General features: G+C 43.3%; 1 protein-coding gene across 3 annotated transcripts in view; it reads left to right on the top strand.

Annotated features, from left to right (window-relative positions):
• wdr35 (WD repeat domain 35) overlaps positions 1-12,856 on the top strand; it is a 51,615-nt gene that overhangs the window by 21,741 nt on the left and 17,018 nt on the right. For all 3 annotated transcript variants that reach the window (XM_052485815.1, XM_035742401.2, XM_052485816.1), the window contains 7 exons: positions 3,792-3,861; positions 4,048-4,101; positions 4,222-4,331; positions 4,592-4,811; positions 5,154-5,234; positions 7,982-8,118; positions 12,587-12,790. In XM_052485815.1, coding sequence (XP_052341775.1) covers positions 3,792-3,861; positions 4,048-4,101; positions 4,222-4,331; positions 4,592-4,811; positions 5,154-5,234; positions 7,982-8,118; positions 12,587-12,790 — 876 coding nt within the window. The remainder of the gene's footprint in view (positions 1-3,791; positions 3,862-4,047; positions 4,102-4,221; positions 4,332-4,591; positions 4,812-5,153; positions 5,235-7,981; positions 8,119-12,586; positions 12,791-12,856) is intronic.

Raw genomic sequence — 12,856 nt, forward strand, 5'->3', positions numbered from 1 at the left:
TGTCGATGGAAAAACATCCCCATAACATGTTGCTGCCATGCTTCACTGTGGGATAGTGTTATCGGGGTGATGAGGTGTTGAGTTTGCGCCAGACATAGCGTTTTCATTGATGGCCAAAAAGCTCAATTTTGGTCTCACTTGACCAGAGTACCTTGTACCATATGTTTGGGGTGTCTCCCACATGCCTTTTGGTGAACACCAAATGTGTTTGCTTATTTTTTTTTTTAAGCAATGGCTTTTTTCTGGCCACTCTTCTGTAAAGCCCAGCTCTGTGGAGTGTAGTGTTTAAAGTGGTCCTATGGACAGATACTCCAATCTCCGTTGTGGAGCTTTGCAGCTCCTTCAGGGTTATCTTTGGTCTCTTTGTTGCCTCTCTGATTAACACTCTCCTTGCCTGGTCTGTGAGTTTTGGTGGGCAGGTTTGTTGTGGTGCCATATTCTTTCAATTTTTTAATAATGGATTTAATGGTGCTCCGTGGGATGTTCAACGTTTCTGATATTTTTTTATATCCCAACCCTGGTCTGTACTTCTCCACAACTTTGTCCCTGACCTGTTTGGAGAGCTCCTTGGTCTTCATGGTGCCGCTTGCTTGGTGGTGCCGCTTGCTTGGTGGTGCCGCTTGCTTGGTGGTGCCCCTTGCTTAGTGGTGCCCCTTGCTTAGTGGTGCCCCTTGCTTAGTGGTGTTGCAGACTCTGGGGCATTTCAGAACAGGTGTATATATACTGAGATCATGTGACAGATCATGTGACACTTAGATTGCACACAGATGGACTTTATTTAACTAATTATGTGACTTCGGAAGGTAATTGGTTGCAACAGATCTTATTTAGGGGCTTTTTCATTTTTTTTTATTTAAACAAGTAATTTTTTCCATTTCACTTCATCACTTTGGACTATTTTGTGGATGTCCAGTACATGAAATCCAAATAAAAATACATTTAAATTACAGGTTGTAATGCAACAAAATAGGAAAAACACCAAGGGGGATGAAGTTGGAGTGGAGGACTGCCGGATTGTGCACTCATGGAGAACTTGTTGTGGAGGTTAAGTGCCTTTGCATGGCAGGCAGTGGCATCATGGATTGCCAGCTCACTTCCCGACAGATTTTTCTGGTCAGACCCCGGGATTCGAACTGGTAACCCTCCGGTTGCTGGCTCGCCTCTCTAACCGCTAGGCTACCTGCCACCCTAGTCTCTGGCTTGTTTGATCCTGTGCAAGGTGTTGACATTGAAATGAAAAATGTCCATTCATCTGCCTGAACCAGTAGACAGCGGGTTGAACAGTGAGTCAGTGATACTGACCTCAGACAGACAGGCAAGAGTAGGGCCTACTGTCCTGCCAGGGATGTTCCTGTCTGCATGCCAACACATCAGCTTGAAGGAAAGTCTAATATGCTCTCGCTCTGTCTCTCTCTCTTGCTGTCTGTCTCTGCCCACCCAACGCCCTCTCTCTCTACACCACTATCTTTCTGAACCCGCCCCACCCATTTCTGTCTGTCTGTCCGTCCGTCCGTCCGTCCAAAAGACAGACAGAGAGACAGACAGACAGAGAGACAGACAGACAGAGAGACAGACAGACAGACAGACAGACAGACAGACAGACAGACAGACAGACAGACAGACAGAGATCGGGACGGTCAAAGAGTCAGACAGACAGTGAGAGAAAGAGAGAAACAGCCAGACAGAAATGGGTGGGGCGGGTTCAGGAAGATATAGTGGTGCAGAGAGAGATGGGAGAGAGGGCGTTGGGTGGGCAGAGACAGACAGCAAGAGAGAGAGGGAGAGAGAGCATATTAGACTTTCCTTCAAGCTGATATCAGGAAGATATTTCTCTCTCTCCCTGTCGGTCTCTCTCTTTCTCGACATGTCTGTCTGTCAATTAAATTCAAGGGGCTTTATTGGCATGGAAACATATGTTAACATTGCCAAAGCAAGTGAAGGAGATAATATGCAAAAGTGAAATAAACAATGAACGGTGAACATTACACTCACAGAAGTTACAAAATAATAAAGACATTACAAGTGTCATATTTTATATATATATATACACAAAAGGGATATATAAGTACAAAAGGGACAATAAATAAACATATTTGTTGTATTTACAATGGTGCTTGTCCTTCACTGGTTGTACCTTTTCTTGTGGCAACAGGTCACAAATCTTGCTGCTGTGATGGCACACTGTGGTATTTCACCCAGTAGATATGGGAGTTTATCAAAATTGGGTTAGTTTTCAAGTTCTTTGTGGATCTGTGTAATTTGAAGGAAATATGTGTCTCTGATATAGTCATACATTTGGCAGGAGGTTAGGAAGTGCAGCTCAGTTTTCACCTCAGGTCTGCCTACTGCAGCCTTTCTCAATAGCAAGGCTATGCTCTTTGAGTCTGTACATAGTCAAAGCTTTCCTTAAGTTTGGGTCAGTCACAATGGTTGGGTATTCTGCCACTGTGTACTCTCTGTTTAGGGCCAAATAGGATTCTAGTTTGCTCAGTTTTTTTTGTTAATTCTTTCCAATGTGTCAAGTAATTATCTTTTTGTTTTCTCATGATTTGGTTGGGTCTAATTGTGTTGCTGTCCTGGGGCTCTGTGGGTCTGTTTGTGTTTGTGAACAGAGCCCCAGGACCAGCTTGCTTAGGTGACTCTTCTCCAGGTTCATCTCTCTGTAGGTGATGGCTTTGTTATGGAGCGTTTGGGAATCACTTCTTTTTAGGTGGTTGTGGAATTTGGCTGACTTTTTTCTGGATTTTGATAATTAGCGGGTATCGGCCTAATTCTGCTCTACATGCATTATTTGGGGTTTTACGTTGTACGCAGAGGATATTTTTGCATGCAGAGTCTCAATTTGGTGTTTGTCCTATTTTGTGAATTCTTGGTTGGTGAGCGCACCCCAGACCTTACAACCATAAAGGACAATGGGTTCTATAACGGATTCAAGTATTTTTTGCCAGATCCTAATTGGCATGTTCAATTTTATGTTACTTTTGATGGCATAGAATGCCCTTCTTGCCTCTCAGATTGTTCACAGCTATGTGGAAGTTACCTGTAGCGCTGATGTTTAAGCCAAGGTATTGTATAGTTTTTTGTGTGCTCCAGGGAAACGGTGTCTAGATGGAATTTGTACTTGTGGTCCTGGCGACTGGACTTGTTTTGGAACACCATTATTTTGGTCTTACTGAGATTCACTGTCAGGGCCCAGGTCTGGCAGGGCCCAGGTCTGTCAGGGCCCACGTCTGGCAGAATCTGTGCAGAAGATCTAGCTGCTGCTGTAGGCCCTCCTTGGTTGGTGACAGAAGCACCAGATCATCAGCAAACAATAGACATTTCACTTCAGATTCTAGCAGGTTGAGGCCGGGTGGTGCAGACTGTTCTAGTGCCCTCGCCAATTTGTTGATATATATGTTGAAGAGGGTGGGGCTTAAGCTGCATCCCTGTCTCACCCCATGGCCCTGGTGGATTTTTTTTGTTTTTGTTGCCCATTTTAACCTCACACGGCTTTTATAATGTCGTATGTTTTACCCCCAACACCACTTTCCATCAATTTGTATAGCAGACCCTCATGCCTAATTGAGTCGAAGTCTTTTTTGATATCAACCAAGCATGAGAAGACTTTGCCTTTGTTTTGGTTTGTTTGTTTGTTAATTAGGGTGTGCAGGGTGAATACGTGGTCTGTCGTACGATAATTTGTTAAAAAGCCAATTTGACATTTGTTCAGTACATTGTTTTCACTGAGGAAATAATATTTGTCTGCTGTTAATGTTAATACAGGGGATTTTCTCCGTCTCTCTCTGTAGGGTTTATCATATTGATGATAGTCCATCTGGGACCACTGAGGGCCCCCTGGACTTTGCCAAGGCCTTCACTGTGAGTTGCATTTTTTTAGAAGCACACAAACACCCACTTTGTTAACACAAGCTGAATATGTCACCCTCGGTTACAATGCCTGTTAAAACTCCCAAGATAGAGCTATCAAAAATACATTCAATAAAGTTGCATGGAAATCGTTAATTCTTAACCCATTGCCTCATATATTTTCCTTTTCTGTTTTAGGCAACACGAGACCCCATTTGTTGCATCACAGCAACAGACAAGACACTGATTGTGGTAGGTATTTATCTCAGGATTTTAATTGAGTATTAAGTTTATCAGTCTATCAATGATCAGAAAAGTCCAGTTTGGAAATGTTTATTTTTTTTTACCGTGTTTGTCTGTTTGTGATCAAAGGGCCGTGAGTCTGGTACCATCCACAAATACAGCCTCCCTAACGTTGCTCTGGTGCAGAAATACTCCTTGAACTGCCGGGCCTACCAGCTCTCACTCAACTGTACCTCCAGGTCAGGACTGTTGGCTGGTTACTGTAATATTACACCATACGTGGTGTTTCAGTAGCAGATCTTGATAAGAGTTTATAACAACGAAGCGTATTGCTTGCAGTACAGAAGTACAACCGACAGAGCATTGCTATGAACCATATGAAAAGTTATTGCCTGGTTCAAAAGCTGTTTGGTGAACTTCATGCAAGAAACAAAGTGACGTTGTTTTTTAAAAATTATTGTAAAATCTTGTATTGATAAAAACCCATGTTTTTCTTTAGCCGCCTGGCGATTATTGATATTGCGGGAGTGCTGACGTTTTTGGACCTGGAGGTGCGTTCGTCTTCGGATGATGGCTCTGGAAGCCAGGCGGGGACAGGCGACCCCTCCAAGTTTGAGCGTAAGGACGTCTGGGACATGCTGTGGGCCAATGACAACCCTGATCTGTTTGCCATGATGGAAAAGACCAGGATGTACGTGTTCAGGAACCTGGACCCAGAGGTGTGTCCCTCTGACATACAGTACCAGTCAAAAGTTTGGACACACCTACTCATTCCAGGGTTTTTCTTTATTGTTGCTATTTTCTACATTTGTAGAAGACATCAAAACTATGAAATAACTCATATGGAATCATGTAGTAACCAAAAAAGTGTTAAACAAATCAAAATATATTTGTCAAAATAGCCACCCTTTGTCTTGATGAAAGCTTTGCACACTCTTGGCATTCATTGAAGGAGTTCCCACATAGGCTGAGCACTTGTTGGCTGCTTTTCCTTCACTCTGCTGTGTTTTGTTTTTTTGACATACAATTTCTCATGATTTTAATATTCCATATTAAATCAGGAACCCATTCAAACGTCTGGATACATTTGCAACTTTGAAGACCTGGAAATCAAATCGGTCCTGCTAGATGAAATCATGAAGGTAACCTTCTTTTCTTCATATGCAAAAGTCACACTTTCCGTAATACCTGGTAATATGACAGCAAACAAAGTTAGGCAGTTAGCTGTACGGGAACAGATGTTTACTATTGCTATTGGAATACAGTGCCTTGCGAAAGTATTCGCCCCCCTTGAACTTTGCGACCTTTTGCCACATTTCAGGCTTCAAACATAAAGATATACATTTTTATTTTTTTGTGAAGAATCAACAAGTGGGACAAAATCATGAAGTGGAACGACATTTATTGGATATTTCAAACTTTAACAAATCAAAAACTGAAAAATTGGGCATGCAAAATTATTCAGCCCCTTTACTTTCAGTGCAGCAAACTCTCTCCAGAAGTTCAGTGAGGATTTCTGAATGCTCCAATGTTGACCTAAATGACTAATGATAAATACAATCCACCTGTGTGTAATCAAGTCTCCGTATGAATGCACCTGCACTGTGATAGTCTCAGAGGTCCGTTAAAAGCGCAGAGAGCATCATGAAGAACAAGGAACACACCAGGCAGGTCCGAGATACTGTTGTGAAGAAGTTTAAAGCCGGATTTGGATACAAAAAGATTTCCCAAGCTTAAAACATCCCAAGGAGCACTGTGCAAGCGATAATATTGAAATGGAAGGAGTATCAGACCACTGCAAATCTACCAAGACCTGGCCGTCCCTCTAAACAATCAGCTCATACAAGGAGAAGACTGATCAGAGATGCAGCCAAGAGGCCCATGATCACTCTGGATGAACTGCAGAGATCTACAGCTGAGGTGGGAGACTCTGTCCATAGGACAACAATCAGTCGTATATTGCACAAATCTGGCCTTTATGGAAGAGTGGCAAGAAGAAAGCCATTTCTTAACCTCTTGCTCCTACCTGGCACGCAGGCGTCCCATCTAGAGCTCTGGACATGCAAATGCGCTACGCTAAATGCTAATAGTATTAGTTAAAACTCAAACGTTCATTAAAATACACATGCAGGGTATTGAATTAAAGCTACACTCGTTGTGAATCAGATTTTAAAAATGCTTTTCGGCAAAAGCATGAGAAGCTATTATCTGATAGCATGTAACACCCCAAAAGACCCGCAGGGGACGTAAACAAAATAATTAGCATAGTCGTCGCTACACAAACCGCACAAATAAAATATAAAACATTCATTACCTTTGACCATCTTCTTTGTTGGCACTCCTAGATGTCCCATAATCACTATTGGGTATTTTTTCGATTAAATCGGTCCATATATAGCCTAGATATCGATCTATGAAGACTGTGTGATAAACGGAAAAAAATAGTGTTTCATAACGTAACGTCATTTTTTTTATATTCAAAAAGTCGACGATAAACTTTCACAAAACACTTCGAAATACTTTTGTAATGCAACTTTAGGTATTAGTACACGTTAATAAGCGATACAATTCATCAGGAGACGATGTCAATTCTATAGGTGTCCGTCTCGAAAAAATGTCTGGAGAGAGCTCGACCAAAACATCCGGTCGGAGACCGGAGGGAATCGGTTCCCTTGATTCGGTATGACCAAGAATCAAAGCTGAATCAAATGACAAGACTCTAGACAACGTGTGGAAGCTGTAGGCACTGCAACCTCGGCCTCATTTAATTCGGTTCACTTTGAACCATTCCTTGAAGTCGCGCATGGATATTTATTTCCATTTTCAGTGATCAGATTTTCCTGCACTTTTCGATGAAACGCACGTTCTGTTATAGTCACAGCTGTGATTTAACCAGTTTTATAAACGTCTGAGTGTTTTCTATCCACACATACTAATCATATGCATATACTATATTCCTGGCCTGAGTAGCAGGGCGCTGAAATGTTGCGCTATTTATAACAGAATGTTTGAAAAAGTAGAGGGTCGACTTAACAGGTTAAAGATATCCATAAAAAGTGTTGTGGTGGCAGCATCATGGTTTGGGCCTGCTTTTCTTCAGCAGGGACAGGGAAGATGGTTAAAATTGATGGGAAGATGGATGGAGCCAAATACAGGACCATTCTGGAAGAAAACCTGATGGAGTCTGCAAAAGACCTGAGACTGGGACGGAGATTTGTCTTCCAACAAGACAATGATCCAAAACATAAAGCAAAATCTACAATGGAATGGTTCAAAAATATCCAGGTGTTGGCCAAGTCAAAGTCCAGACCTGAATCCAATCGAGAATCTGTGGAAAGAACTGAAAACTGCTGTTCACAAATGCTCTCCATCCAACCTCACTGAGCTCGAGCTGTTTTGCAAGGAGGAATGGGAAAAAATTTCAGTCTCTCGATGTGCAAAACTGATAGAGACATACCCCAAGCGACTTACAGCTGTAATCGCAGCAAACAAAGTATTAACTTAAGGGGGCTGAATAATTTTGCACGCCCAATTTTTCAGTTTTTGATTTGTTAAAAAAGTTTGAAATATCCAATACATGTCGTTCCACTTCATGATTGTGTCCCACTTGTTGTTGATTCTTCACAAAAAAATACAGTTTTATATCTTTATGTTTGAAGCCTGAAATGTGGCAAAAGGTCGCAAAGTTCAAGGGGGCTGAATACTTTCGCAAGGCACTGTACATACAGGCACCCAGCAGAACACAAATGAATGTGCAAAACAACAGCAAAGACGTGTCTATTTCTGTTAGTTATGTAAAGTATACTTTGCTAAATGGAGTCAGATGCCAAAAGGTCCGGAATATCCATGATGCAATGGGAATGTGGAGTGATCTTAGATTTCCTCTTAGGATCCGGAGAGGCCGAACAAGGATTACCTCATCAACTTTGAGATCCGCTCCCTCCGCGACAGCCGCGCGCTGATCGAGAAAGTGGGCATCGAGGACGCCTCCCAGTTCATTGAAGACAACCCTCACCCCAGACTCTGGTAAATACATGGACAGTCATCTTGTTCCCGGCCCCCTTTGGGGAAAAAGCTTGCGGATGAGGTTACATAGACAGTAACCCTGCATGTCATGGAGTCACTTAAAGGGACAGTTCATTCCAAATTGATAGTTAAGTTGAGATAAGTCCAGGTCCCTGGCCATCTGATGTGTAGATCCAGCTATATGCTGACCTTGCTATCTGATGTCTGCATCCAGCTATATGCCTCAATCCAAAATGGATGGAAAAGATAAACACAATATCCATTTTTTTTTGCGTTTAATTTAGTTTTGAGGCATGCAGCTGGATCTACACGATTGACGGCTTGTGATTCTTCTTGACATTAGACTACTTTTAAAGTCTGAAAATGACTTATCATTTGATATTGGAGTGAACTGTCTCTTTAAGGCCTTTCAATAATCTATTCTGTCAGTCAGTCCTCCATTCTTACCCAGTTTGAATGGACTCTTGTATTGACATCAATGTCTACCCTGAGCCTTTGCAGCCTTTCCAGTAGGCGCTCACACCCGCCAAGCATCAGTTTGCTCAGAAAACGTGCCACACAGACGTTTGGGTCGGGGGTCAAAATATATTTGTAGGACCTATGTGACATCAGAAAGTGGGAATGCTTTTTAGGAGTGTATGGTCTGTTTAATGATGTTCTCCTCAAAGAACAAACAGAGGAGAAACTATGGCATGTGTAACATGTGGAATGTCTTGCAACAGAAGGAGATTTGTCCTATTCTTAAAATATCAGTCCTAGTCACATTTTCAGTTTAGTTGTATGCTCGTATTTGAAGAACATAATTTAAGGTGAGCCTGGGCTTTCCATCCCTGATACAGGTTGAAAGCATCACTGTCCTTTGTTTTTTTTTTTTAAATCAAAGGCTAATATTCATCTGGTTATGTGGGAGAATCCCCACGCTGGCGCGACGGAGTATGGTTGATTTATCTCGCTGTTTTGGTAGCACTCGGCTAAAAGATTCTGGTTGAAAGAGGACTTCGGCTCCCCATGTCATTTTTCACACCGACTCGAGGAATTCTGGAACTTTGGGGAAGAAATGTCCCTTTCCTCCCCTTGGTGCTGAAACCAACCTGTCAGGGGTGAGAAGTCCCTTCCATTGACTGAACAAGGTGTAGTGGTAGAGACCTGATGTGCCACAGATATTTTGACATGCCTGTATTGCCCACAAATGTTCCATTTCTAAGGTGCTCCGTGTACATGATGCATACCAAAGGTAATGAGTCATTTTCAGGATCAGGAGTTCAGGTGGAGCAAAAGTTGTAAGAACAACCTTCGTCACTCACTCGCACACACGCACACACACACACACACACACACACACACACACACACACACACACACACACACACACACACACACACACACACACACACACACACACACACACACACACACACACACACACACACACACACACACACACACACACTGATTCAGAACACATCCCATCACCCCCAGTCTGATTCAGAACACTCCACCCCAACTCCCCCCAGTCTGATTCAAAACACTCCACCCCAACTCCCCCCAGTCTGATTCAGAACACTCCACCCCAACTACCCCCAGTCTGATTCAAAACACTCCACCCCGACACTCCAGTCTGATTCAGAACACTCCACCCCAACTCCCCCCAGTCGGATTCAGACCACTCCACCCCAACTCCCCCCAGTCTGATTCAAAACACTCCACCCCGACACTCCAGTCTGATTCAAAACACTCCACCCTGACACTCCAGTCTGATTCAGAGCACTCCACCACGACACCCCCAGTCTGATTCAGAACACTCCACCCAAACACCCCCAGTCGGATTCAGAAGACTCCACCCCAACTCCCCCAGTCGGATTCAGACCACTCCACCCCAACACCCCCAGTCTGATTCAGAACACTCCACCCCGAAACCCACAGTCGGATTCAGAACACCCCATCCACCCTGACACTCTAGTCTGATTCAAAACACTCCACCCCAACACCCCCAGTCTGATTCAGAACACTCCACCCCAGTCTGATTCAGAACACTCCACCCCAGTCGGATTCAGAACACTCCACCCCAACACCCCCAGTCTGATTTAGAACACTCCACCCCAACACCCCCAGTCTGATTCAGACCACTTCACCCCAACACCCCAGTGAGATGTAAAGACATTCTCTGCAGCATGTCATTCTTTTAATTGTTTTACATTTATTTAACTAGGCAAGTCAGTTAAGTACAAATTCTTATTTACAATGCCGGCCTACACCGGCCAAACCCGGACGATGCTGGGCCAATTGTGCGCCGCCCAATGAGACTCCCAATCACGGGACAGTTATTATACAGCCTGGAATCGAACCAGGGTGTCTGTAGTGATGCCTCTAGTACTGAGATGCAGTGCCTTACATGCTGACCAGACTGGACACGTCGCGTGCGCAAGCGTTGCAAAATAAATTTAGAAATCCATGTTATTCAATTATTGCACCCACACTGCTCACGCACGCCAACGACCACCTGCATTGCACGGGGCTAAAATAGAACTCCTTTCTATTTCTGAAGCAGATCGTGCTGAAAGTCCTGCCTCTGCCATCTCCTCATTGGTTATACCCACGTGGGTGATTGAAAGACTAAATGTTTTGCCGGTTGTCGTGGTACAAGTGTAGATGCCAATCACCATATAAGTTCAAAGATGAAAAAACCTGGAAGGAGGAGAGATGACTATAAACGATTCGGTTGGCCGTTTTATGTGTGGATTAATTGTCGGAGTAGAAGACCTTGTGTATTTCAGGTAAAATAACAACTCAATGTTTATATCCCAGGACAAATAAGCTAGCAACAGCAAGCTAGCTAAATAGGACAAATTAGCTAGCAAGTACAAGCTAACTAGCTAAATTGCCATACATTTGCCATGCCTGTGGATGTATTTCAACCTTCAAACTCTGTGCCTCTTTGCTTGACATCATGAGAAAATCAAAAGAAATCAGCCAAGACCTCAGAAAAATTGTAGACCTCCACAAGTCTGGTTCATCCTTGGGAGCAATTTCCAAACGCCTGAAGGGAGCACTTTCATCTGTACAAACAATAGTACGCAAGTACCATGGGACCATGCAGCCGTCATACCGCTCAGGAAGAAGACACGTTCTGTCTCCTAGAGATGAATGTACTTTGGTGCGAAAAGTGCAAATCAATCCCAGAACAACAGCAAAGGACCTTGTGAAGATGCAGGTACAAAAGTATCTATGTCCACAGTAAAACAAGTCCTATATCAACATAACCTGAATGGCCGCTCGGCAAGGAAGAAGCCACTGCTCCAAAATGCCATAAAAAAGCCAGACTACGGGTTTGCAAGTGCACATGGGGACAAATATCGTACTTTTTGGAGAAATGTCCTCTGGTCTGTTGAAACAAAAATAGAACTGTTTGGCCATAATTACCATTGTTATGTTTGGGGGGAAAAGTGGGAGGCCATCCCAACCGTGAAACACAGGGGGTGGCAGCAGCATGTTGTGGGGGTGATTTGCTGCAGGAGGGACTGGTGCACTTCACAAAATAGAGGTCATCATGAGAAAGGAAAAGTATGTGGATATATTGAAGCAACATCTCAAGACATCAGTTAAGTTAATGTTTGGTCACAAATGGGTTTTCCAAATGGACAATGACCCCAAGCATACTTCCAAAGTTGTGGCAAAATGGCTTAAGGACAACAAAGTCAAGGTATTAGAGTGGCCATCACAAAGCCCTGACCTCCATCCTATAGAACATTTGTGGGCAGAACTGAAAAAGCGTGTGCAAGCAAGGAGGCCTACAAACCTGACTCAGTTACACCAGCTCTGTCAGGAGGAATTGGCCAAAATGTACCTAACTTATTGTGGGAAGCTTGTGGAAGGCAACCCGAAACATTTGACCCAAGTTAAACAATTTAAAGGCAATGCTACCAAATACTAATTGAGTTTATGTACACTTCTGACCCACTGGGAATGTGATGAAAGAAATAAAAACTGAAATAAATCATTCTCACTATTATTCTGACATTTCACATTCTTAAAATAAAGTAGTGACCCGAACTGACCTAAGACAGGGAATATTTACTAGGATTAAATGTCAGGAAATGTGAAAAATAGAGTTTAAATGTATTTGGCTAAGGTGTATGTAAACTTCCGACTTCAACTGTGTGACAACACTAAAGTTTTCAAAATGTGTGTTTTTTCAGGAGGGGTTTTGTTGGTATACCACAGGTTATGCTTATATTGCATTTGCATGTAGGGTTGCAAAATTACAGTAATCGTGGTTGGAAGATTCTCAGAATCAGGAGCGAATTCGGATTCCTCCAACCACGATTTCTGGTAAACCTGGGGATTTTGGGTAAGTTACTGAATTTTACAACCCTAATCACATCTAGTGAGCCTGTGTAAATGTTCTGAACCTTCTCAAGAGACATTTCACAACATTATAGTCTTCAACGTGCTATTGATCTGCTCCCAGGCGCCTGTTGGCCGAGGCGGCCCTCCAGAAGCTGGACCTGAAGACTGCTGAGCAGGCTTTTGTCCGCTGTAAGGACTACCAGGGCATCGAGTTCGTCAAGAGCCTGGGCAACCTGCAGAGCGAAGCCATGAAACAGGCCGAGGTGGCGGCCTACTTCGGCAGGTTCGAGGAGGCCGAGAGAATGTACCTGGACATGGATCGCAGGTAAGGTGTTGGATGTCATGTAGGATGTTGTGCTTTACCTGTATGGCTTATGCTAAGTATTGAAGA

This window comes from Oncorhynchus keta, chromosome 29, assembly GCF_023373465.1.
Source record: "Oncorhynchus keta strain PuntledgeMale-10-30-2019 chromosome 29, Oket_V2, whole genome shotgun sequence".
Classification (NCBI taxonomy): domain Eukaryota; kingdom Metazoa; phylum Chordata; class Actinopteri; order Salmoniformes; family Salmonidae; genus Oncorhynchus; species Oncorhynchus keta.